The sequence below is a fragment of the Cricetulus griseus genome, chromosome 4 (genome assembly GCF_003668045.3).
Source record: "Cricetulus griseus strain 17A/GY chromosome 4, alternate assembly CriGri-PICRH-1.0, whole genome shotgun sequence".
In the NCBI taxonomy this organism is placed as follows: domain Eukaryota; kingdom Metazoa; phylum Chordata; class Mammalia; order Rodentia; family Cricetidae; genus Cricetulus; species Cricetulus griseus.
This window is the reverse complement of record NC_048597.1, coordinates 165821982-165849693: the sequence shown is the minus strand read 5'-3', so window position 1 is coordinate 165849693 and position 27712 is coordinate 165821982. Positions and strand designations below refer to the sequence as shown.

Genomic DNA, 27712 nt, shown 5'->3' with positions numbered 1-27712 from the left:
ATGTTTCTGGAAATGCTGAACCCTATGCACTACAATGTCACCAACATGGTCCCGGGAGCTGTGCCTGTCAGTGCCATGCCACTCCTGCTGATCATGGGCCTCCTTGTCTTGATTTGGAATTGTGAGAGCACATCTTCAATACCAGGTGAGCTACTTTTTTCTTTTTCTTTCTTTTTTTTTTTTTTTTTTTTACTTCTATACCTAAGCAGAATGTTTCACTGGGCTCTTTGGTTCATGGCAGCAAAAATATTTTGGTAAAAGGACAAAGAGCAAACCTTGGAAAGTTTCTGAAGACACAGCTATGCTAGCAAGTGACCACTAAACTGAGAAATGTTAAACTGATAATCTGCCTGTGGCAGATGAACACATCACACGTTGTGAAAGCTGCGTAGATGCTTCCTCCATTCTGCACAGGTTTTTGGCACAGAAAGTACCTTAAAGGCATTTAGCTTGAGATGGAGTGGAGCAAGGTAAAAATCCTAGAGATTTTGTTAATTAAAAAACAAAACAGATTCAAATTCATTCCAGTTCTGCTCTGCAGGTGGAAGTGTCTCTGGGCTGCCCTCCCTTCTGTCTTCCCTCTTCTACTTCGCCTCATCCATGCATTCTCCCTTCCTTGTGTTTATTCTTTCTCTTAATCTTCTTCTTCACTTTCTTTTATTGGCACTGTGGTGACAGTGACAGCAATGTCACCATAATGGTTAAATGGGAGCTGGGTAATGAGAGAAGGCTGGGAACTGGAGCCATTCTCTGGTAGCATTGCGTCCTGACTGAATTGTCAACAAGGTCTGTGTGTCAATCAAAAGCAGAGACGGATAAAATTATTCTGATAATCCCAGTGGAAAAATTTATCCCTGCTGCTGAAATGATCAAGTATCAAATTATTTCTGAATAAACAGAAATTCCAGATAATGTCTTTAAATCGAGGGTGAATCCCTCACGGTTATCACTGGTTTCTAACTCCATAAGATATCCAACAAGGCTTTTTTTAACACCATAGTAACCACCCATTCACAACTGTGCCAAGGCTCTTCACAGGGCAACTGAAAGTGGCAGCTGGGCTGGGGAGAGCAGGGACAAAGTGTGTGTCTGGTTTCTTTTTGAAGATAATTTGTCCATCTCTCTGATTCAGCCTTGCACTCTAGGTTACTTTAGTTTCTAATTTAGCTGAGCATTGAATTGAGTTTGTTCTCTTCTCCCTGGTGGGGTCACCTCTGAAGGAGATGGTCTAGGAGCCGATGGCAACTCCTCCATGGCTTTGGCTTGGATACCCCCTTCCATGGATCTCATTTCCCACGGTGAGCTCCTTGGTTGGGGTAAAGGAGTAGCTGAGGTTGAGGCTGGGGGTGGGGTGCAGTAGAATGCTTTTTCCTACTTTTTCTTGCCATAGGCTCAGGTGCTAAAGTCCAAGCCACCTGTATTGTGAGAGCAGTTTGCAAACAGAAGAGAGGTTGACACTGGCCATCTATCACGGAAGCCACACATTGTCAAATTTTAGTATAAGAACAACCTGGAAAATGGGAGTTTGCTAGCTGATCCTCAAGCCCTTCCCCATAGTGTTTAAATCACAATGCCCTTAAGCATGTTCTTGATCTGTAGCTCTGGCTATCTGTGTAGCCTGGAACTCACTATGTAATGTAGACCAGACATGTGTTGAACTCACAGAGATCCACCCACCTCTGCTTCCCGAGTGCTCAGATTGAAGTCATGGACCACCACACCCAGCTAAAACACATACCTTTAAAAGAAACAGTGAGAAATGACAGCCCCCAGGACTGAATCAGGAAGCTAGGTGGCACTTATTTATGCCTACCACTTCTGGGCCAGGGATATGGTACTGTCACCAGTGGCAATCACCTAGACAGTAATCACCACTGGCATCACAGTTGCAATCACCGCTGGGTCCTGTCTGAGGCAGGGCCTCTGGGTTGATATTTCTAAATCCTTCCTTGGTGGTGTTTCATGAGTAGCCAAGATTGAGAGCCACAGAGGTTAGTCCAACTCCTCCATGTGATAGAAGGGGAAAGTGCCCCCAAGAGAAGCCAGAAAGTCCAAACAAAAGAAAGGCTTAAATTCCAGAGGAGGGAAATGGCTTGTTGATGCTCAACTAGAAGGAAGATAGGAGCCCTGGCAGAGGACCAGGAGTCCCTTAGTCTCGGGCTGTGAGTTCCGACCTACATTCACACTTTGCCTTGGAAATATGAAGTCTGGTCAGATCTCTCCAGGGGCAAAGCCCAGGAATCTCTGGCTCCTGTTGGCCATAGGAAATAAGAAAGCTGGCTGTTCTCCCAGCTCCTTCTGTCATTGCTCTTGAATCCTGGTTCTCTGGGCTCTTTGAATCACAAGTTTGAGGGTACTTTGGGTCCTCAAAACCAAAGTGAATTCAAAAGGTGTCATGGTTAAAAGCCCTTACTTAGTAAGTTCCAGTTAAGGCAGCTTCCTGCTCTGTCCTGTGATGTTAGTGACCGAGACTGTTTTTGTACTCGAGGAGGAGGGAGGGATTTGACCCAGGTGTTACGGCCCAGGGACTCAGGTCTAAGCTACTTCATTTATCCTTCCTGAGAAGTCCAGCTAGACCTGGTGCTTGGTGGCAAGGGATGTGCAAAGAAGCAAGGTATGGGCTCTGACCTGGAAAGTGACAATGACAGGCTGACATGGAGGGGGAGGAGGCTGCAAGAGTTGGGGAGTAAGGACTGATTCCTGCGGAAAGTGGTGTCACTTCAATTCCGATAAATATCCCAAGTCCTCTGATCTCTGGTCAGGACTTGTTAGCCACCTGGCAATCCTCCCTGCCTCAAGAACACAGAGCCACTCCAATCTCGACATTGGTCTTTTTCCTCCAGATCACATAGTTTTCCCTGGGCATCACATATCCAGAGCAAGACAGGATGAAGCAGACATGACAGCACGTCCCTCTTTTTCTCTTAAGGAAATAATTGACAAAAAGAAAATATGCAAGGAACAGGATGTTAACAGTGTTCCAGATTTTCCTGATATCACCCTCTCTTCCTCCTTCCTCCTCTCCCCTTCTCTCCCCCTCATTCCCTCTCCCCTTCTCCACTCCTTTCCTTTTTCCTTCTGTCTCTCTCAGAGGTAGACATTTTGCTAATTGTTACAACATTACTGCCTTGTATTACAGTTTGGGAACCAAGTTCACATCCCCAGACAATATAGCTTTTGTCTTGCTTTAAATATTTTATCAATAAATTGTATATCACTTGTCTTTCTTCCTCCTTTTGATTACTGTATGCCAGTAAGATCCATCCATGATGGTGATGTCAGTGTGCTTCTTTTTCATTGCCCTATAGTTTTGAGTGTTGTGCATATCTCATGGTTTACTCATCAGACAAAGTCTCCAGTTGGGTTACTGTGCACAGCACTGCTGTAAAAAGTGTGTACCTGGGAATCATAGGTGTGGATGCCAGTTCCCTGACTAGGAGAGCTAGTACATGTTCCTAGCTGTTGGCTTTAAGGGGGCTATTGGGGCATATCAGTGTACAGGGAAGTGTTTACTGCTCCTGGGAGCAGATGAGGGAGTCTCTTGCAATCATCCTATGCCCAGAGAAGCAGTCAAAACTGAGAAGCTGAGAGCTGCCTAATGTGGAAGGGACTAGAATACTTCATTGATATTATACCTCTTAGAGTAGTTTTTTCATTTGGGTGTGGTGCAAAATTACATGTAAGTGTAAGGAGTATGTGCACACAGGTATAGATGTATAATGTGTTATAATTATTTGCTTTTATATTTTTCACATCATCTCCTCAATTACCTTGAAGAATATACAGTTATTATACTTATCATGGTATCGCTGGACCCTGATTGAAATGAATATCTACAGTAGGGCCTCTGTAAGTGTTTATTGGATGAATTAAGGTGACATACAGGTAGTCATTAATAACTCCAAACTCTGCTTCTTGTCTTGGTAGAACACTCAGGTTCTTAACCCACATACTATCTAGAAATCTTCACTTTCCAGTAGGTACAAATCTCCATTGTCATTTCTTTTTAAACTAATGTTCTCAACTTTGGTCAGGCATGGTGACACACACCATCAATCCTAGCACTTGGGAGGCAGAGGCAGGAAAATATTTGTGAGTTTGAGGCCAGCCTGGTCTACAAAGCAAGTTCAAGGCTAGCCAGGGCCTATATAGTGAGACCTGTCTCAAAATGTTTTCACTCTGAAAATTTCTATGTTTCACAGTAGGGAAATACTATACTAGTAGGGGAATTGTGGCTTCCAAATACAAGTCATTTATTGTATTGTCCTTGTGTCTCATGAGGCTCGACTATTAAGTAAATGAATATTGTGGACAAATCTTTCCTTAGTCAATAATTGGCCTTGTGTAGACTAAATGTACATTGTGTAATAGTCTTCCATTTTTGATCAAAACATAAATACAACCTAAAGTACCCTAAGGAAGAACAACAATTGCTTTTATTGCACTTAACATTTTTATTTGTATGTGTATGTGTGTATATGTGTGAAGAAAAACATTCAGAAGTTCACTATTTATATTATATGCACATATCTTGTTTATTTGAAAACATTTACCGCACATCTGTGATGTACTACGTTTTAATATATTAATGGTATTTTGTCCACAACACATTTTAATAGATCAAAAGCTGATAGATCTATCTGATATTTTGAAGAAATATATATCCAATCAAATCTGCTTGCTTACATCTTTGAAAGAACATAAGGAAATTTTTTTAATATAATGTCAATCATCTGTGATACGATGTGGCACTGCTGGAGTTAGAAGATTGAAAATCTTTGATTCTATTGACCTTCTGATTCAAAGATCTTTTCTTCAAACACAAGGAGGAGGTCTGATAGTTGTATTAGTGGGAACTCAGTTACTAAAAAGTGAATGGTTAAACATTGTTTGCCGAATTTGGGAGTAAGCATCTAGGTCAGATGATTCAACTGAAAGCTTATACCATCTAGACTATCACAGAGCTCTTGTTGTCTCGTACAGCTAGATGTGCTTGGCTATATAATAATTTCACTGACACAAGGAATTTTAAAAAACATTTAGAAAAATTATTTTACATGACAGTTGTACAGTATTGAATTGTTATCCAACTTTTTACCAACCACTAGTACAATGAAGTCTACCAGGGTTGATTGGAATTCCCAACACTTGGGAAACTGAGGCAGGAGAATCTTGATGTTTAAGGACACCCTGAGCTAAGTAGTTTAACCCTGTCTCAAAAAATATGCAAAGTGCTCTTTTCCTCCGGTTCGCCACCGACTATCCTATTGTCATCATGGGTCGCCGCCCTGTCCGGTGTTACCGATATTGTAAGAACAAGCCGTACCCAAAGTCTCGCTTCTGCCGAGGTGTCCCTGATGCTAAAATTCGCATCTTTGATTTGGGACGGAAGAAGGCAAAGGTTGATGAATTCCCACTTTGTGGGCACATGGTGTTAGATGAATATGAGCAGCTCTCTTCCGAAGCTCTAGAGGCAGCCCATATTTGTGCCAACAAATACATGGTAAAGAGTTGTGGCAAGGATGGCTTTCATATTCGAGTGAGGCTCCACCCTTTCCATGTCATCCGAATCAATAAGATGTTGTCCTGTGCTGGAGCTGACAGGCTCCAGACGGGTATGCGTGGTGCCTTTGGGAAGCCCCAGGGCACAGTGGCCAGGGTTCACATTGGCCAGGTCATCATGTCCATCCGCACCAAGCTGCAGAATAAGGAACATGTGATTGAGGCTCTTCGTGGAGCAAAGTGCAAGTTCCCTGGCCGCCAGAAGATCCACATCTCAAAGAAATGGGGCTTCACCAAGTTTAATGCAGATGAATTTGAAGACATGGTTGCTGAGAAACGGCTCATTCCTGATGGCTGTGGGGTCAAATATATCCCTAATCGTTGTCCCCTGGACAAGTGGCGAGCCCTGCACTCCTGAGAGCTTCCACAGTGCTCTCCTGTACCCTATCAAATCATGTTCAGTAATAAATCTCATATCCAGTCTGCTTAAAAAATATGCAAAGGATAATGGCATATATGTGTAAAGATGCTGGGAACATAATGACACCCATTAAGTCTAACAGAACAAATTTAAGCTCCAAGTTCATTTTGTGACATAAACCGTATAAAGTTCTCTGCCTTGGCCCTGAGTTCATGCTCTGCCATTGTCCACGTAAGCAAGGATCCCAGTCCACGAGTTCTAGTATAGATAGAGTTCTTCACTGTAATAATGAGTTCTCAGCTTACACTTCATGAGATTTTTGCTTAAGACCCCTTTTAATAAACTGAGGCTTTTTACAGCAGTGGATGCTCTGAGATTGGACATTGTCCTTACATACTGTCTCTCACATGAAAGGAAGCCACGCTCAGTTCTAATCCATTCGTTCTGTCAATTGGGTTGTTCACAACCAAGAACTTCCAGATCAGAGCAGCAGGGATCCATACAGTTAGTCAGCTTGCCATCTACCACAGTCTCTATGCTTATTACCAGACAGATCAACTGATTTTTATTTTCGACTCTTTATTTAAATCCACATGGAGCCAGCCTCCTGTTTAGTGGGGCTGAAGTGGCAGATCCACAGGAACTCGTGTGAAGCCATGTACTTTTCTGTCCTGAAGAGGCAGCAGAGTCTCGTGTCATACTTGGTTTTGTTTTAAATCACGGTGAATGACTCACATATAGACCAGAGGAGGTAAAAAAAAAAAAAATTTAAATACGAAAGAACTATTTTTGGCATTAATTAAGAAGTTCACTATTGTCTCATGATTTGTTGTAGGTCCTGGCTACTGTCTGGGAATTGGGCCCCTCATTTCCCATGGCAGGTTCTTGTGGATGGGGATTGGAAGTGCCTGCAACTACTATAATAAGATGTACGGGGAGTTCATGAGAGTCTGGATCAGCGGAGAAGAAACACTCATTATCAGCAAGTGAGTCTGTGAATAAATGGGGCTAGCATGGCCAAGGAGGGCGTAGCTCAGCAAGAATGTGCGCTTAGTGTGTGTCGGGCCTGGGTTCAGTTCTCAGGATCCAAACGTGGCTACCACTTCAGCTACCTCAATTGCTCCTTTAAAAGCAAGGCTGATGCTTTCCCTGTTTTTTTGTTTTGTTTTGTTTTGTTTTGTTTTGTTTTGTTTTGTTTTGTTTTTAATAATTGCGAATTTTTCCTATTAAAAAACCCATATTTTGGTAAAGCTACATTTTTTTTTTCCTTGTGAAAATGAAGATGGAAAAATGGCCATGTAGCAGTCTGTTACTGTGGGACAAGCAAGATAATTGAAGCCAGAGACACGCAGATAAAGAACCACAGAAAGCTGGGAGTCATTCAAAATTTCTCTGGGTAGAGAATGTGGAACCTCGGGGTCCAGATGGTTTAGTTTTGGCCAAGCAAAGATACCACTTCTTCTGCTTTCCTGAGATTTTGGTTTTATTTCTACATGTCAGTATATTAAAAAAATAAAAAACAAACCAAAACCAATCCCCCAAATCCTTAAACAGCAGCAGAGGGGAGGCTTTCAGCGCTGTGGCCCGGCAGGCTCCCGAACACAAGGCAGCCAGCAGCAGCACGGTAGAAGCCACCGGCTGCTGTCCCCTGATCAATCCAGATCAGTGTGCACATTAAAAACCGAAATCCTCCATCCCACGCTGTTACACTTTGCTGGACTGTATCCTTCCTAGGACAAACTAAACACTCGTTGACTTATTAAGAATGAACTGCTTTCTTGTTTACTAGTTTTCTCGTCTATTGATTGCTGAGGACAGAGAAATTAAAAGACAGCACATCCCACCAGACTTCCAGCTATCTCAACTTAACTTTTTAGCAAAGTTAACTACAACCACGATGTCATAAATACTTTAATATTTATAACCTCTGATTAGAGCTTTTCCCACCGAAGCTAAAACCTACCGAAAGGGGGACAGGGAAAAAAAATCCCATAATTCCAAATATTTCAGGCTACCCAGTAACGTGGTTCTGGATCTATTCAATCCCTTAGTTTTGGCCTGAGGTTTTCTTGTTTCAGTCAGTCTGATGTTATAGCATTTTGAAGAACAGTGAAGGCAGACCACATACATCTCCACAGCCATGAGCAGCCAGGGGCGGAAGTGTCAGGCTCCTCGTTGGCCAGCGCTGAAGTTTCCTGGAAGAATTCCTTCAGTAGCAACAGCCACAGAGCTCAGAACTTGTTAGAAATGTACATGCTTGTACTCCACCAGGACCTACTAAATAAATATCCAGACTAGGACCCCACGGTCTGCTTTGACAAGCTTTCAGATGGTTCAGGTGCATTGCTCCAATGACCAGATCACAATTACACCTTGATTTGCTGTGTCGTGGTCTACTGCACTCTGGCCAGCCTAATTCAAGCCAATTTGATACATTTTTCACTATGTCTTAAGTGTTTTAGTCACTTTTTCAAATGGCTATTGTCTTTAAAATGTCTTGTAACTGATACCATTTAGGTTCAGGGACTGGGATAGTCACTTCTGCTTTTTCACCCTTAGCACAGAGACCAGCCTTCTAGTTCTACTCTACTCAGCATGGCTTCCTTTCCCATTTCCCTTGGTAAACAGGTGAAGCAAGTCTTGGGATATTTATTCGGAAGCACATCTAGCACATCTGCCTGGTCAGCGGTTCTCTCAAGGGCGAACCAGGGAGGGATGTGTAGGAATCCTAGCTCTTGGGCTCTGAGATCAAGCCTGGGTGTGGACAGACACCCTCACTGTTTATGATCCCTGGGTGATTCCAGACAGCTGTGGAGCTTGGGAAACTCCTACCGGGAAAAAAGGAAAAGGTTGTTCCTGAGGCCAGAGTTCTCCGGGACTAGGGCAAATAGCTGAGCAGCTTTGGAATGCTTCTTCTCACTGCATTACCCTGGAGGCTAGCCAAGATGATGGGGTATATCTAGATTTAAAATGGAAAATGATGGAATTGAGAACAGAGTACTAGGTAAAGTCACCCCCTGAGAGTGGACATTTAGAAAATTAGGCTACCCAACATATCCATTGGATATACTGCCCACGTACAATTCCTAAAGTGGGGTCCTTGTCGCAGTCAGGACCACCCACCCCTTCTTCACTAGGAAAGCAACTTTAGTGACTCTGGCCAGCAGCCACAGAGCCTGCCCTTCCCCCAGCTCCTCCAGTTCATTTCTTGTTATGTTCCCTCAGGCCTTTCACTTGTTGGAGTCTTTGTGTTCTCCTTAATTGCCTCCATGCCCTCCATTTTGTTGTTAAAGGCTGAGGTCCCCTCTGGAATAAGACGAGTTTGTCCCTATCTCCCTCCTTTGCCTGCTCTTCAAGTCCTTTCCAGAACTACCTGTACCTCTTGAAACAACCCCCATTGGACCTCAGTAAGATTGCTGTTTTGATTTCAATGGTTCGCTAGATTTTTTTTTTTCCTTTTGGAAAGTTTGAGGTGTAGAGTCATTACAACTGTGTGGTGACTGCAGTCCAACTTTTCCAACCAGCCCTGTCCCAGGGGATCAGAGGCTGCAGAATTTTAGGGGAGGCAGTCAGGAGGGGTGCTGTGTGCATGCTGCCTGGAGATCTTGGAGACTGAGGTAAGGCTCTGAGATGTGTGCGATTATGGAACCTGCAGCAAAGAAAGTGTAGCACCCTTGGGCAGCTCTGTTGCACATCTACAGATGCTATGCTCTGTGTCCAGTAGGTGTGCGCACATTCATTTTTGTCCAGAAATACAAAGATAGAATAATTTACTTGACATATATAAAGGATAATTAACATTTAATATGCCAATAAAAGTTTCATCTGCACACCTATCTTAATTATGTGTAAATTTACAAGGAATTCATTCAATTTATATTAAGAGCTTATATACTAACGGTTAGGTCTCAAACCCTGAACAAATGGCTAACTGACGTACCTCTTTAACATATCAAAGTGGACCTGGCTGCCTGGTTCTCCCAGGATTCCTCAGTCCCTACCTGTTACAGGGTATGGCTGGCATACCCTGCCCCCTACCCTGAACTCCCTGCCCAGGAGTTGGGCTGCCCTCTCCCCAGCTCTCCCTTCCCTGTATAAACCAGCCATTTGGTTCCCTGGCTCTTTTGGTCTACCCATTACCCTATTAGCCAGTCTCCTGGTCCACAGCTCCTGTCCACTTCACCCCTTTCCTCTCATGGCCCAGCTCAGTCTGGCCATGCTCACTCTGGACTCTCGCAGATGACTCCATCTCTGTCTATGCTCTTCCTCACATCTACAATAAACCCCCTCCTCCAGCATACCCAGGAGCAGTATGGTAAACAGGCATCTCAGTCAGCCGTTTGTCCCACGTTTAACACTAACAGGAAGAATTGGCTTTTTATTCCGTCCATAAATGAGAAGATACTAAACAGCAGGTTCTGCTCTAGGAACACAGCACTGTTAAATTTGGGGAATTAAAAACAGCTCAAAGTTCCTACCCTCGTGGGACAACAGACTGTTAGTACACTGTGAATAAACAAGAGAAATGCGCTGTATAGTCAGTGCATCATGCATTCCTTAACAATGGATGCATTCTGGGAAATGCATTCTGAGAAGTGCAGTCTGGAAAACACATTCTGAGGCTATTTTGTCACTGTATGAGCATCATAGACTATATAAGATGGTCACCATGGTAATTAGGTGACATAATCTCAAGAGGACACATTGTCAACTGTGCAGTCCATCTGTGACAGAAGTGTCATTATGTAGTGTATACATGACGGTCAACTGTTCAGTTTGCCCGAAGTTATGGGACTTTTAATGCTAAAGTTGAGACAGTCCCAAGGAAACCAAGTAGATATGTACTATGCAGGGAAGGGGAGTGGGGAAGAGGTTGGGGAGAGCTCGCTGTGGGGAGGCTTATATAATTGTGACTGAAGTTTTTAATTAAAGGCAGGTGAGGTCTCATTGACAGACTTAAAAGGAGGGCTGGAGAGATGCATCAAAGGACAAGGCGGAAGACTGGTCAGAGATGGTTCCCGGCATGAACAAAAGGCTTCCACGTAACACCCACACACGTATAGATGTAGACATGGGTACACACGCAAACACACACATGAAAATGGAAAGATAAAATCCATTGTTCAAAAGACTTGAAGTGAAGATGTGACCCAGGCAGAACTCTGGAGAAAAGTGCATCCTACAGAAAGAACAGCAGAAGCAGGGGCCGCGAGGCAGGAGCAGGTCTGCCCTGCTCAAGGAACAGCAAAGATGGCCAAGGAGCTGAACGCAAGGAAGGAAGTGTGGTAGAGGCAAGATGAGAGATAACCGGGCACCTGGTCACGCTGCTCCCGTGAGCTGAGCTATGGTGGGAATGGTGAACTACAGGGGAAATTGCTAATGAAAGAGAAAAGGGGGCGCTATGTGAAGATGTCTCAGGGACAGCTGGAGGGACTGGCCTTGAATAAGGACGTAACGTTCCAACTACAGCAATAGGAAGACAGGCTGAGCGCGTAGCACGGGTCCCAGGGATTGTCTTCTAATTGCTCCTCTTTCCTGAGGAAAATCTCTGAACACAACAGAGATTGAGAGAGAAAGGATGATGGCGATAGAATAGAAATACCAAACTGGGGGTGGGAGGGGCTGCCCATTGCGGTGATTTCTAAACTTCAATCACGTTTAGAGGTATGACTTCTGTCCTCAGTGGCGTTACACTGTTCACTGTCTCTTCTGAACTTTGGGACTCTGCTGGCAAATCCTCACTCTCCCCCACAGGCCATTTCCTTCAGCCTGGATTACTGCTAGGGCTCACATCAGGGTCAGGTCCCTGTGATAGCCAGGAGGAGTGTGGGCTGTGGCCTCTTGTCCTTCAACAGTCCTTTCTCCTTCACCATCCAATTTACTCTGTTTTATAAACTCTGTCTCACTTTGATAAATGTCCTCCTTGTAAACTTCTTTTCTGTGACTGGACATATTTCCTTGATGGTTTCTCTCGGCAGAATTTCAGACTGGAAATAACTGGGGCAATAGCGCCCCCTAAGGGACACACAGATTTTAAGCGGTAGCTAACATTCAGCAGGGTCCTATAAGACCAAAGTGGTGCACAGAATCCCTGGAACCAGGGCAGAAAAAAAAACAAACAAAAAAAAAAAAAAAACGATGCTCCGCCAATCCCTCAAGTACTGAAAAATCTTTAGATACAAGGTTGTGAACAAAGAATGTAAAAATATGTTCTTCTTTACTTGTAGTGTAAGTTAGGAAAGGGTAAGAAAAGCTATAGGTCTTATTTTAATTATTAATAATTTCTGTCCGTTTTATAGAACGATAGTTCTACCTAAGTAAAATTTGAAATGCCAGATTGATTTGTTGGTATTCAATTTAAATCATCTGAATTTTGTTTTTGTTGTTAGAAAGAAAAACTTGAGTTGTTTTATGAATAATATTGGGAATTAAATTGGGACTTTGATTTGATAGTTTTTATTTTAAGTTTTTTTTTCTGAAATAGATGTCAACTAAGTAAGTTATTTCTTAGCATTGCTATTATTATATAGGTTGTTTTTCTCATTTTTATTAATTCCAGTGGGATAAGCTGCAGACGTCGCCCTCATCCCCTAAATTCAGCAAGTTTATTATGTAGGGTTGAGTGGGGAAGCAGGGTCATTGCATACAGCCGAATAATGACTGGGGCTGTGGCATACAGATAACAAGGAGGTGGGGTTTATGGTATACAGGTGAACCTTAGTAGGCGCTGTCTCTGGAGGGAAGCAGTCTTCAGGCTGTAAATCTCCAGGGGGAGAACGTGACAGTGGATGCTTTCTGCATGCACTGTCAACATCCACACTTGGACCAGAAGGGAAGGCTCTGCCATCTCCTTCTGATTGTCAACATGGCAGTGACCTTGTCAAAAGCACACATTCACTCAGGACTCCACTCTCCCACTCACCCTCTCCCTACAGAGATCCCTAAGGGATCAGAAAGCAGAGATGGTTTAATTGAACAAGGGCGTTTGTTCTCATGCTACCTGACATGCTTATTCAACCTGAATACTAGAAATCATACTTTGCTTTTGGATCAACATGCTTCTGTTAAGAAAGCCACCAGATAGTCAGAGTGAACTGCCATAACTCCCCTTCCATGTTGGATTAACCCCAAGATTTGCCTTCTTTACAGGTCCTCAAGTATGTTCCATGTAATGAAACACAGTAACTATATCTCCAGATTTGGCAGCAAACGTGGACTGCAGTGCGTTGGAATGCATGAGAATGGCATCATATTTAACAATAACCCAGACCTTTGGAAAACAATTCGCCCTTTCTTTATGAAAGGTAAATGGGAATATGAGGTCTATGAATATACTTCTTTTTTAAAAATATGATTTAAATTTTGCTGCCACATATTTTGAAATAATACTGATAGGTTTCTTGATACCTTTGCTTATGCATCAAACATCATCCTAAACACTTGACATTTTAATTCCACAGCAACCTCACATGGTGAAACTTCCTATCACCTGCATTTTATGGACGAGAAAACTTAAGTTTCAAACAGGTTAAGATACTCGCCCAAGATTTCAACATTAGTAAATGTTAGCCCCCAGAACACCCCAGAGTCTATGATTGTAGCCACAACAAACTGAAGAGATGGACCTGCCTACTTAGGGTCATTTCAACTAGGGATTTAGTGTTTTAACTCAATATTTGATCTAAGCATGACTAAACAATACATTGGCAGATCCACTGTGTGACAGGCCAGAGACTTTAAGAGAGAACAGTGAGAGAATCTTAACACAGGGAAAGACTCTATATGTTGCTTCATCCAGCCTCCGGGTTTTATGGTCGAAGAAATGATATCTAGAAGAGTTGAGATACACACCAGCCAAGCAAGTCAGAGGTGAGAAGAGACTCAATGCCAAGCCTCTTTCCCTGGCACCTACCCCTTACCATATCATTCTGAAAATGAAGCTGTTGAGGCCTACACAAGACCATTTTTTGACACTAAATCAAGCATTAGGAAAGACAGCCATGCCTTGGCAATCTTGTCCAGCTACATGGAATCTAGGTATGACCGTGTACCATCAAAATTCTTCTTCCCATGCAGGCTCTATAGGTCTCTAGCCACACTGCTATAGACACAGCATTCTTGCTTCCTCTGGCTGCTGTAATACACTAGACAGCTTGGGATGAATGGCATGCTTGCTATCTTAAAATTCTGCAGGTCAGAAGTCTGGCACGGGTCTCAGCAGGCAATGACAAGCCTGTGGATGGGAGGCACCATTGATCTTAACTCTTCCAGGTTCTGGAGCTCACCTTCATTCTTTGTCTGCTGGGACAGGTCCAGTCTTCCTTGCACTGCATATCTCTGCCCCACCTTAGCTTATGACCTAAGATGGGAAAGTTTCCTCATTAATGACTCTTGGAGTTCATTTGGGCTTACCATGATGACACACTATAATATCCTTTTCTTGAGGACACACACTTAAATCATTTGGGATTAGGAGACTAGACAACTTTGGAGAGTATTTTTTGTGTGTGCCACTGTGTTGAAGCAGATCAAATTCCCTATGCCCTACAAGACTGACACTGGATAAGTGGAAAAGTACATATCTCAGGATTATAGTAGGTTCAAGTCCCAACACTGCCACTTACTCTTCCTAGGAGGACTTCAGTCAAGTCACTCAGTATCTGTGTGATTTATTTCTTTGTACACAGAAATCGATGAATATTACAAAACTGAGACTTGAGCTGTTGAAAAGAACAAATAAAACATGCCTGACTTCATAGAAACATAAATTGTATTTCACTTTGTCATTTGACCCAGGTTTACTAGGAATATGTCAATTAGCATTTAGTGGTTAACTTTCACATTTAAGAATTAATTCAAGAATTAATAGAATCTCCAAATACATCTGTTCATTTAAGAAACTATTGTTCTCATTATTGAATTAGACATCAATAATACAATAATAAGCAAGACTTGATCCTGCCCTTGAGGACCATGTAATGGGAAGACTGGTTAAGGTGGGCCTGCATATCATCAAATAATGTCTAGGAGAGGTTGCATCAGATTTCAGAGAACGAACATGCAGGCTACCTAAAGCCACTAAGGGCCCAGGAAAGACAGTCCAGGACAGTGGAAGCTTATGTTGAATTTTGAATGAAGTAAAATATAACTAAGAAAGTGGAACAAAGAAAGACACTGTAGGAGCAAAGGGTGTGATATTTGACAGCAGAGAAAGATAGATAGATCATCATGACATATCCAGGAACACTCCAAGGACAAACATTAGCTCAAGGGAAAGGCAGGTCCAAGTCACTCAAGACGCTTCTTATTAAGTCAAGGACTTGCGCATATCTCAAGAGTTAAAAGGATTCAGTTAAGGAAAATGATATGAGCATTTGTGTGTGTGTTTTAGAAAAGTTCCTCTGATAGCAGACAAAAGTTTAATGAGAACAAAATACAACTATGAACAATGAAAACAGGTGGGGGGGGTTATTGCAGTGACAAGGGACAGATGGAGGAGAGGTCATGGGACAAGAACTGTTAAAAGAGGAACATTTTAAGAGAACTTGGAGATTTGTCAACACATCTTTGTAAATATTTTAGATAAGCCCTGTATATGTAAGATTGGATTTTCTAATAAAGTGTTATAAAATTAGACTCCAATTAAATCCCACAAATGGTAAGCCAATTACTTACTAAAAAGTACACTGGAGTGCCTGACATTTTTATAATTAATGAGAGTCCTAAGCAGCTCGATGACTCTCCTTTCGGAGTTAGAGTCCTTTAGTTTTCCTGGGAAAAATTGGGACACATTTTGGAGTCCAAGTCAGTAACATTATGAAGTATTAATCTATTGGGGGTGTGCAGAAGCAGGTAAACACAGCTGAGGAATGGTTCATCCTGGGAGATGGGAGAGAGGTAAGTAGGAGTATAGAGAAGTTGTGTCCCGAAACTGCCAAAAGAGCTATTTATTGATGATGTTTGATTACTTGCTGAATCTTCTTTTGGCCAAGATAAAAATACTTTTAAGTACATTTAAACATTAAACCATATCCGCATACACCAATTCCTATAGCAATCATATTGCATTCTGCTGGTCTGTGAAATATGGCTTCAAGCTCCTGGCCACAGAGGCAAATCCCACACTCACCTAGAAGGAAACTGTGGGTGACATGTGGAGCCACCCCTTCCATACCAAGGGCAGAGTCACTACAGAAGGATTTGTCCCACTCTTGAACGTGACCATTACCCAGAGAACAGAGAACGCCCAGGTAGGTCCTTCCTACCACTTGGAGAGGGCTCCTACCTCAGCCTTCTTTAACACATTTGGGAATCTTTAGTGTGTCCTTAGGCTGGTCTCTCCAGCTCTCTGCTACTCCTTTTTCCCCTTCCGTTTCCTCCCCTCCCCATACCCCACCCCCAACTCCCAACATCTGGCACATTCTTTCTTGACAAGATCTTACTCTGTAGCCTATGCTGACCTGAAACTCACTATGGGGCCCAAACTGGCCTTGAACTTCTAAGAATCCTTCTGCCACGGGCCCCAGAGTGCTGGGATTGTTGGTGTGAGGCACTCTGCTGGCAAGCTTCCCTTCTTGTTTGCTAAGTTTTCTGATATATGTTTCAGAGAGACATATGATACCTTTATGAGAGAACGATCTCCTGATTCAGAGAATGATTGCCTTCAAGGTACCCGAACATTTCCCATGCCATTTGAAGACCTTTATCAACAAGTCTGAATAACAAAAGACACAAAAATAGAGAATAGTCCTTAGGGAAACTTAAAGAAACATACCATGATGAGCTACTATAGCCAACACCCCAGATAGTCAGGAGCAGAGCAAAGGGGAGGGCAGAGTCAAGTCACTCTACCTATATTCATTCATTCATTCATTCATTCATCCATCCATTCATCCATTCATTTGTCCATCAATTCACTCATTCATTTATTTGACAAATACGTGTCAAGGGCCCTCATGCACGATTGGCTGAAGTACAATGCTAGTAAATAGTTGTTACCCTTTTAGGAGTTTCCCAGTCACTGAAGCCTGCAAAGCAAATGACAATTGCTCTGCCTGCCATTGCTGGATGAGATGAATCTGGAGGTAATCTGAAGAGAGGCTAAGAGTAAGAGCAAGGTACACACACGTTCAGTATTTCTAAGACTGGCCTTGCCCATCTGTGCTAACTAGAAAGCACCTGAGGTGACATGACTGAGGACCGATTTCACTGGTCCTGTATTGATATCCTTGCACGTGCTCAAATGTAAAAAGAAATGTGACCCTGATCAAATCCAAACCATCGTCTCAAGGGAAATATGTACAGTAAATGTAAAACAAAAACAAAAACAAAAACCCGCTGTTGGTTATTGTACCCAGAAAAATTACTATTTTACCTTCAGTCTCATAAATGTTTAACTAGGTCTTAAAGAAAGGATTGAATTTGAACCATCTTTTAAAAGTAATATTCACTCATTTTTAGTTAAAAAGGTAAGCACTTGTTATAGACAACCAGGGTAACATAAGAAAGTATGGGGAAGATTATGAAAACTCCCACCCTGTTATTGAATGCAAAGTTGCAGACAATTATTCCTGATATAAAAGGGCAAAAGTAAGCTGTCTGTGAGTGTCCTGGTGTTATGATGGCCAACTCTCTGTGCTTCAGCTCTGACAGGCCCCGGCCTTGTTCGGATGGTAAAAGTTTGTGAGGAGTCCATCAAGCAGCATTTGGACAGGCTGGATGAAGTCACTGACAACTCAGGCTACGTGGACGTGTTGACACTCATGAGGCACATCATGCTGGACGCCTCTAACATGCTCTTCTTGGGGATCCCCCTGGATGGTACTGGATTTTTAATTCTCATGCATTCTGCCCCTTTTTAAATAGGCCGTGTGGGGACAACACATTGAAGCAAAGCGCTACTTTGTATATTGCTCTTGGTTAAGGAAGCCCTTCTAGTGTTTCTGCCTGTTCATTTATAGGTTAAACACGTCCAGTTGTAGAGGTCAACCTCCATTTCTTATGTGTCTCCTGTGCTGCTGTAGGACGGAACATTCTACTGTAGGCAAAGATTATCAGTTAGTGCGGTCATTAACATAGCACTGGAAATTGGATATACTTAACCATTTCTAATCATTCTTTTGGGCATCGCACACACACACACATACACACACACACACACACACACACACACCTATTTATTTATATGTGTACATACTCCTCTCAAGGCTACTCTATATGAGAACTTGGCTGTACTTGACAACATGAGGTAACAACGGTGCTGATAGTGACAGCAATGATGATAACAGCTGCTAGTAATTTAGCATGTATATACCAAACAATATGAAAGATTCTTTAAGTACATGTCCACCATCTAATATCTATACCAACCTGACATCTCACCTTCTCCACTAAGCTAGAAAAGATGAATATTTTAAAAGGTACACATAACTACCACTACCCCAAAGCAAACAGTTATTAGGATAAATCCCTTTCTGCTGTTGACATTAGTATGGGACTTTTCTAAATTAATTTATAGCCATGTTCATTGGTTCGTCCATTCACTCAATAATATATAATATATATATATATATATATATATATATATATATATATTGATTGCAATTCTTTATTCTAGGTCCTTGGAGGAGAGCCAGAATGATGAGTACATTTTTCTCCCTTGAGGAGCTTATATTGCAGTGGGGGTATAGGATAGGAAAACAATTAAATGTCAGGTTACATATTAGGCAATAATAAGTGCCTTGAGACAAAAACCAAATCAGAGTAAAAGGGATTGAGATGGGTAGCAGTGTGGTCATGGTCATTATGGAGCTGAGTGGTAAGGAAAGATCTCTTCACAGAGGACATTTAAACACGGCCTGAACAAGGTGATGTCACAGCCATGTGCAAAGCTGAAAGAAAAACAATTGGGGCAATGATGCCTATGCTCTAGGTTTTATGGAAACCCTTCTGAGGCATCCACGTGTTACCTGACTTACTACCTCTGAACAAGATCAGCTCTGAGCCCTGTCTTTCTCCTCCCAGATTATCTTCTCTAGTCCACTGCTCTTCACGAGGGCTATAGAGACTTCATCTAACTATGCATTTACTTTGGGAAGTTTTTGTGTCACCTCTCACCTGATCTGCTCCAGCCTTTCTGTATTCATTTCTGCTGAAGTTAGCTAGAGACTTGCTGATCCCACCCCGTTCCTTGGGTTCCCCCAGGCCTGGATTGTTAGGAAAGGGTTGTGCCAAGGGAATTGTAGATCTCTCCATTAATCAACGACGGGGTCCAGACTGTGCCACAACAACCAGCAAGCCCAAGTGGGTTACCTTTGTTTCCCTTTACACTGGGTGCTAGTTAAACTCCCACGCTGTCCTGCGAGTCATATGGGTTGCATCCTTAATTTCCATGCTTTGTACTTCTTTATTTGTAAAACAAAGGCTAATCTGCCACTCCCCTGGCAAGACTATAAGGATTAAGTTCAAAAGCTCTGTAAAGCCAACCTAGAAGTGATCGGCATTTTGGCCATTGAAAACAAATGTTGATTCTTTTCCCATTTGTATATAGGTCTGGTGTAATATGAAAAAAAAATAAGCAAGGACTTTCTTTTTCTTTAGTATTCAATTTAACTCGTTATCGTATATCTGTAATTAACAATGCACGAGGCTCAGGACAATGCACTGGAGAAACTGAAATGAACTCAGCACTTTGAGACAAATATAGATAAGTATGAAGGCCATGTGAAGAGTGCTATAAAATGAACTTAGCACTGAGAAGTGAGGAACTGTTAATTAGGTGGATAATCCAAATATGTGCGTGGTTCACTTAATGTGTCAGCTAACTCCAAAATCAGCTGGACTGTGTTAGTGGCACAACAGGCTTGGGTTTTTAAAATTAATGTCACTGTTATCATTAATGCCAGAGGGGGTGGCACACGTGCTACTACTGTGCACCTGTGGAGGTCAGGGGACAACTCTGGAGCTGTTTTTCTCCTCCCACCCTTATGTGGGTTCCAAGAATTGAATTAGAAACCTTCACCCCCAAGCCATCTCACTTGTCCAAACAACACCCTTCCACGTTCCAGGAGCAGGGATGCAATAACTCTAATGACTACTCCCTTGTCCAGAAAAGTCAGAGCTAGTGGGAAAGCCCAACTGAAAGGGGATTTGAGAGCCTAGACCATAGTCTCAAGCACAAACTTGGAAACTGGCAATTCTATGGTTAACTCAGGCAATTTAGATGCCAAGTAGATAACTTAATAACAAATTTGCCTTGTAGCATTATATAACTAGATCATCCACCAGTGGCCAGAGACTGGCAAAAGAATTTGTCCAGCGTATTGCTCACAGGCTCATATTTCTCTCCGTGAATTTGTTCTTGTTTTTGTTTCACAGAAAGTTCCATTGTGAAAAAAATCCAGGGTTATTTTAATGCATGGCAAGCTCTCCTCATCAAACCAAACATCTTCTTTAAGATTTCTTGGCTGTACAGAAAGTATGAAAGATCTGCGTAAGTAGCCCAAGTTTGGGGGGTTTACAGACACAGTCACACTGCACTGTTCATGGCTGCTGTTAGCCACTTGGGTATGTGTGATGCTCCCCAGAGTGCAGAGGGACATGTTGGTCAAGCGACTTGTGAAGCATCCATAACAGTTTGGCTGCCCTGGCACAGACTAAAGAGTAAAGAAAGGCTTTGGCCAAGAGGATGCTCTGCCCAGGGCTCTCTGGAACAAGGGCACTGTGGTATATTTTGAGTTGACAGAAAAGCCTGGGGAACCCTAGCATGGACACTTGCCAGAGCTTTCTACATATCTAGATAAGAGGAAACAGAGAATTAAAGTCACAGTTTTGAGATGATTACCAGTGTTTAGAAATCTCAGTTAACTCTGGTACCGTCAGATGAATGCTTCGTGTAACTTTACGTATATTTGTGAAGAAATAAAACAGAAATGCATTTACTCACGAGTGCCAATGGCTTTAAAGTGAGCAGAATCTGTTTTGCAGGATGTCTAAACTGAGAAATTTTTGACGTTTTCCCCCCAGCAAGGACTTGAAAGATGAGATAGCTGCTTTGGTAGAAGAAAAAAGACACAAGATTTCCACAGCAGAGAAACTGGAAGACTGTATGGATTTTGCAACTGATTTGATTTTTGCTGAGGTATTTGACCTGAATGAACCACAATTCCTCATCTGATATATATTATGATACGGCATACCATAATTTAAAGAATCCTTTTTAGAACTGTAGCATGATTTTTTAAAGTCTCTCTAGCAAGCAGTCTTATGATAGTCCACCAAATAGCCTAAACACCCTCCATTTTATGACATTTATCAGTCAAATTCCTGTATTATAATACAATATATGAAACCAGGAAGAGGGAGACCTAAGACACTAAATAAAAGCATCCCTCAATATCTGGAATTTTTACTCCAGAACTCTTCCCAGATACCAAAATACAGGAATGTTTAAACCTTATCTCTGTAATGTCACAGTGCTTGCATATACTTAAGTCCTTCCACGGGGGTTCACTCACCTCTGGATTGTTTATAATACCTAATACAGTATAACATTGTACTAATAGTTATGATGTTGTATTATTTATAGAATAACTACAAAAAAGTCTGTATCCATGTAATAAAAACACAACAAAATATATGTGATGCCCAGTTAGTTAACCCTTGAATGTGGAACTCAAGTATACGGAGGGTCAATGGCACACAGGTAATTAGGCTATTTGTGTATCTTTAAGAAGAATGTCAATATGTAAAATGTTGGCACTAATTAAAGAGACCTGCAGTTTCATTTTCTTAAGATTGTTGATGCTTGAGTGTCACCTCCTCTCATTTTCTGAAACTTCGATTCCATCTTCCAACATTTTCTCCTCTTTTCAACTCTTCAGAGGCGTGGAGACCTGACAAAAGAGAACGTGAACCAGTGTATATTGGAAATGCTGATCGCAGCACCTGACACCATGTCTGTCACTCTGTACTTCATGTTACTTCTCATTGCAGAGTACCCTGAGGTTGAAAAGGCAATAGTGAAGGAAATCCACACTGTTGTTGGTGAGCAATGATCAAATAAATAGTAGTGGTTTTTTTGTTTGTTTTTGTTTTTGTTTTTTGAGACAGGGTTTCTCTGTGTAGCTTTGGAGCCTATCCTGGCACTCGCTCTGGAGACCAGGCTGGCCTCGAACTCAGAGATCTGCCTTCCTCTGCCTCCCGAGTGCTGGGATTAAAGGCGTGCACCACCAATGCCCGGCTAAATAGTAGTGTTTTAAAAATTCCCTTCTGAATGTGAATGCCGGTAGCATCTTACATCTTAAGAATCTGATAGCAAACGTAAAATAAAAGTAAAATAAAGTAATTCTGCCACATCTTGGCTATGCTGAGTAGGTAAAAATGACAGTGCCTTCTATTTATATGTTGTATAAATCATAGAGCAATGTGTGCTTATTGAAAAATTCAAGCACCAGAGCAATACATAAAGCAGAAAGCCAATGTCCTAATTCTTTTCATTTAGAGCCTCATCCTCACCCCCCTCTTCTACTTTTCCTCAAGAACTTTTTATTGTGCGTGTGTGCATGTGTGTGTGTGTGGTGGTGGTGGGGGGAAGAGAGCGTGTGTGCGCACACTTGAATGTGGAAGTCAGAGGACAACTTGTGGGAGTCAGTTCTCTCCTTCTCCCATCTGAGTTCTGGGGATCAAAGACTTGGTGACAAACATTTGCCTGTTTAGCCATCTCTCCAGCTTGAGACCTTATTCCATGTACACACAGACACATGGTCAAGTTTGTCCATCTTAGGAAAATCATACTATATAGTACTTGCATATAACCTACTTACAACCTCCCACAAAGTCACCTCTCCATTGTTTATAATACCTAATGCAATATAATGCTATATAAATAGTTATGATATTGTATTATCTGGAGAGTGACTACAAAATAAAGGATGCGCGTGTTCAACACAAACACAATAAAATATATTTAATGCTGTTATTTGAATCCACAGCTGGAGAACTTGAGTATATGATCTACCCACCTCGTGGGTTACATAAATCTTTTTTTTAGTGACTTCAGCTAGGAAAAATGACTATCTATTGCTTACAGAAGTAGTGTCTGTGGGTTTCACTTGGTGGCAGGAGGAGGACAGGGTGGTAGCAGAGGCTAAGCGATGGGCTTCCTTCTCCACTTCAATCCGGCGATGGTGGCCCTTTTCTCCCCACTCACCCCCTCTGCAGAGAAGCCCCCTGGGCCACATTCAGTTCTTCCAACCCCATTTTCAGGGCTCTGTCTCAGCACCATCCTGTCCCCACTGTGCTTTAGAAACACAAAATCAGAACTGTTTTCTGGGAGAAGGCAAAGACTTACCAGGAATTGCCTTCACCTGGGTGATCTGTTTACGAACACATTACTTACAGATAGGAGAAGACATAGTACAAGGAGGACTTTTCTGGCTTTCCACAGTGCTGGTGAAAGAAGTTATTGGTCGTGGAACTGCACCACCTTGAAAAGGCGATTTTAGGGCTGTTTGAAACAGTTGATACTAAGGAAAAGCTGTAATTAGTTTAAATGTATGACAGAAGGGTTCTGTAAATGCATGGGAAACGGGGAGAACAAGGAGACAGGATAACATTGCCCCAGATTCCAGAATGCTTTCTCAATGTTACCCCGAGAGGTCTTCAAGGTCTGTGCAGAGGGCAAGGTCACAACATTACTGGATTGGCTTGACTTGTAGGCTGGTGGGAGAAAGAGAAAGTTGTAATGGACTGGAGAGAGAGGGCACTGGAGGATGATGCAGGAGGGGAAACTGATGTTTTGAGAGTGCACCTTTATCAGACGTCTAACACAAGTTCCTTGAGCGTGAGATGTGTTTGTGCCTCTTAGTGTCTCCCTGTCTCTCCATCAGACTCTGCAAAGAGGGAGAAGCGGCAGAGCATGTCGCAACATCCATGCTCCCTCTTGTGGTCCACACACAGAATTCCCAGCAACTATTTTCAGAAACCTCTGTCATCTTCCCTCTGCCTCTACTCTCTAGTTGGGTTCTCAGTTACAGAGCACAGTACCTAAGACACAGGCTCTCTTCCTATACTTTTCTGACTGAACTAGACCTTCCTACATGGCTTGGATTTACAGGAGACAGGGATACCTCGGGACCCAAGGATGCTTTGATTCTGTAAAAGTGGTGGCTCATTTGAGGGGACTTGGAAACCTTGCCATATCTGGGGCAAATCTAAGCCACTTTGACCAATGTCAGGCCAGCCTGAGACAGTGGCAGCACCCGTTATCCTCAGCCACACCCAGGGCTAGGTGGGATGCTGACTTTTCATGATGGGGAGTAATAAGCCATTTTCCGGGAACAATTTGTTTGTGGTCAGATGTGGAGGGCCTGTCAGTGACACATGTGACTAAGTACAAATGACTTAGTACAAATGACTAAGAAGTGAGTATTATAAAACAGACTCGGTCCATGGTCTTTCTGACTCTGCAGCAGCCTGTGCACCCTTGTTTGGGATGGTTATTGTGCTAGTTGATTCACGTATTAAGAGACAAATTAAGTAGTCCCTAGAACATGGAGTAGATGGAAAACTCAAAGACCTGCAGATAAGAGGGGTATGAGATGCTGAGTAGGTCTGGCTGTTGTGCAACTGGAGAATGCATGTCCCCTGTGGAGAGGTGGCTGCCCATCCCCCATTCTTCTGCCCATTGTCTGCAGGTGGGGATGAGGGTCCAGCATGAGCAAATTCTCAGATGCTTTCAAGAAATCTTTTTCGTTCCACATCTGAACTTTGATAAAGCCCTTTGCAGACCGGATATAGCACATTTGTTTCCAGAACATCTGTATGCACTAGAATTGCAAACATTTGTTTTCCTATGGAAAAAAAAAAAAAGAGCTTTAGTGCTTGTCACTAACTGACATTGCTCTCTTTGTCCTTTTAAATCTATCCCACAGGTGACAGAGACATACAGATTGACGATATCCAAAATTTAAAAGTGGTAGAAAACTTCATCAATGAAAGCATGCGGTACCAGCCTGTTGTGGACTTGGTTATGCGTAGAGCCCTGGATGATGATGTGATTGATGGCTACCCAGTCAAAAAGGGAACGAACATCATTCTGAATATTGGAAGAATGCACAGACTGGAGTATTTCCCCAAGCCTAATGAATTTACCCTGGAAAACTTTGAGAAGAACGTAAGAGCTCCTCCTTACACCTGATCATGTTGTCTCTGGTGGCACAGTCAGACCCGCTCCAGTCCTTTGCTTGCTCCAGATGTACTTAGCTTTCTTGACCCACCCTTCTACTACTTCATGGGAGCACCTGTGTCTTATAGCTTAGAACACTTTCATCCCCAACCAAAGCTATCGGCTCTCTCTGTGTGTAAAATGTTTGTAAAGTTGTTACCCAGGAAAGCAAAATATGAAAAATCCTTAATTTGGCAAAGATTTATTTAAGGCCACCGATCTCTTCCATTCAAACTTATCATTTTTTTTTAAACTTTTTATGTGTATGAATGTTTGGCCTGCTTGTATGTAAGTATACCATGTGTGTGCCTGGTACACACAGAATTCAGAAGAGGGAGTCACATCTCCTGGAACTGGAGTTATGGATGTTTGTGAATCACCATGTGGGTACTGGGAACTGAACCTGGGTCCTCTGGAAAAGCAATCAGTGCTCTGAACCACTGAGCCATCTCTCTGGCCCTGAATTTATCACTTTTTCTATAATATAGTAAAGGAAAAAAACAATAAATGCACCACTTTAGCATCATCTAGATTCCAGTGTTCCAGCAACTAAGCAAAGTAAAGCCATTTCTGCTTTAGAGAGAAATCAAATAAGATTTGGTTGTATCACTGCCTTTATTCTACCAAATGGCCTCAAGCAGTGGATCTTCCTCCAAATAAAACTCAATGATTAAAAGAATCAGCCTTTTTCTTTATATAACTGGTATATAGGAGAGAATTTTGCTTCCATTACATCAAAACAATTTTATTAAGATAAGATTTTCCAAATAGTCCCCTTTATCTCCTCTTTCCCTATGTGCACGTAGCACAGGGACCCAAGGTTGATCCAACACTCTAATTAGTGCTTCTAGACAGGCAATCCAGATAATGTCTTCTCAACTAGTCAATAACTTTTATGTATTTTTTTAATTCTTGTATATTGAAGTCATGCAAATCCATATTGGATAAGACAGACAGACAGACATGTTTCACATTAATTTTTACAGTAACTAAAAGTAGTTAGAAAACCTGGTGTAGTGACATGTTCCCGGAATCCTAGCACTCTGAGGTAGAGGCAAGATCACCAGGACTCTGGAGCCAGCCCAGGCCACGGAGATCCCTCCTCTCTCACACGCACAAGAAGCTTGACTAACAGTCTGGAAATCCACATCTTTCATCTTCTTTTTATCCATTATATGAAGTAACACAAAAAACAAACTTTGTCTTAGCAACTCTCACAGCACTAGGAAAGCTAAAATTGTTGTGCAGAATTTCTGAATAGCTAGCACTGCCCAGATGGTGATTTGCCCTGCCTTGCCCCAGCTCATTGACATGTGAAGCAAAAGCAGGGACTATCTGTGTCACAAGAGAGGCACAGTGGGTGAGAAGGGTGCTTCTTTAGCCACGGCTGTTTATCTCAGGGAGGAAGAGTATGGCTGAAGTCAAGCCAAGGCATTCTGACTGACAAGTGTTTTGAGAGCAAATCAGAGAAAGATGGTTGCATGACCCTGCCTAATCATGTGATCATTTCCATAGGTTCCCTACAGGTATTTTCAGCCTTTTGGCTTCGGGCCCCGCAGCTGTGCTGGGAAGTACATCGCCATGGTGATGATGAAAGTCATTCTGGTTACACTTTTGAAGCGATTCCATGTGAAGACATTGCAAAAAAGATGTATTGAAAACATACCGAAAAAAAATGACTTGTCCTTGCACCCAAACGAGGACAGACACCTTGTGGAAATAATTTTCACACCGAGGAATTCAGACAAGTACCTCAAGCAGTAAAGAAGTGTAGTCAGTATATACTCTGGAGTGTTAGTGTGTCAGTAGTGACACGGAAACCATCCATTTTAGCGGGTAGGTGGCATCAACCTCACAATGAACATGTGATGTCCTGAAGCATTTTACAATCATAGCTCCTATGGTTTGTCAGCAAGATGGGCATCCACCACAGAGCCAGGATGCAAAGAAAAAAGAGACTGAAGCCTTAAAGGACAGAGCCTACAAAATATACTTTGGAATATACTTTGGAAAAGACAGGCCATCAGTTAAATCTGACGGGTCTCCTGCCAGAGTTCCATTGCTGCTGTTGTCTGATGTTGTCAGCATATCTCATGCCTCTTGCAGAAGTCCTCATGTTAGTAGAAAGGCCAAGCATACCTGCTACTGAGCATAAAGGAATAAAGGAGTTTTCACACACACACACACACACACACACACACACACACACACACACACACACACTGTGTGTGTGTGTTGACAGTGGGTAGGAAGAACAATCTAGACTGTTCCCACAAGTTAAGTCCTGTTACTTCTGATGAACCCACATGTAAGCTGTTTGGGGCAAAAGTTAAACATGAGGGTATCCTTTCCTACCCTCAATTCATGTTCCCAAACATGTAGTTTGACTGTTAAGTAGGTATAGATTCAGATAAAACAGACCTAACCAGTACTGACCTGAGTAAAATAGAGTTAGGACTCTATATGTGATGTAGGGGGAAAATCACATGGTGCAATTCAAATAAATCTTTTTTTTTAAATATTTGCATTATTGCTTAGTTCCTTTAGTTTAGTTTGGGGAAAGG

At 42.3% G+C, this 27712-nt stretch overlaps 2 protein-coding genes across 2 annotated transcripts; both read left to right on the top strand.

The window, feature by feature from the left end:
* Positions 1–26912, top strand: LOC100769024 (aromatase). Its single transcript, XM_027415072.2, has 9 exons — positions 1–145; positions 6759–6909; positions 13073–13227; positions 17567–17743; positions 20300–20414; positions 20948–21062; positions 21805–21967; positions 24856–25097; positions 26664–26912. Exons 1-9 carry the CDS (start codon positions 1–3, stop codon positions 26910–26912), a joined length of 1512 nt encoding a protein of 503 aa, XP_027270873.1.
* On the top strand, positions 5239–5935 carry LOC100768740 (60S ribosomal protein L10). Its single transcript, XM_027415073.2, has one exon. It carries the CDS (start codon positions 5276–5278, stop codon positions 5918–5920), a length of 645 nt encoding a protein of 214 aa, XP_027270874.1. The 5' UTR covers positions 5239–5275; the 3' UTR covers positions 5921–5935.
* Positions 26913–27712: the final 800 nt, after the last annotated feature.

Excerpts from the sequence above, each read along its gene's own strand:
- LOC100769024 (XM_027415072.2), top strand. The coding sequence starts at position 1 with ATGTTTCTGGAAATGCTGAACCCTATGCACTACAATGTCACCAACATG. Across the intron at positions 13,228-17,566 it reads TCGCCCTTTCTTTATGAAAG|CTCTGACAGGCCCCGGCCTT; the intron begins GTAAATGGGAAT and ends TCTGTGCTTCAG. Across the intron at positions 20,415-20,947 it reads AGAAAGTATGAAAGATCTGC|CAAGGACTTGAAAGATGAGA; the intron begins GTAAGTAGCCCA and ends TTTTCCCCCCAG.
- LOC100768740 (XM_027415073.2), top strand. The coding sequence starts at position 5,276 with ATGGGTCGCCGCCCTGTCCGGTGTTACCGATATTGTAAGAACAAGCCG.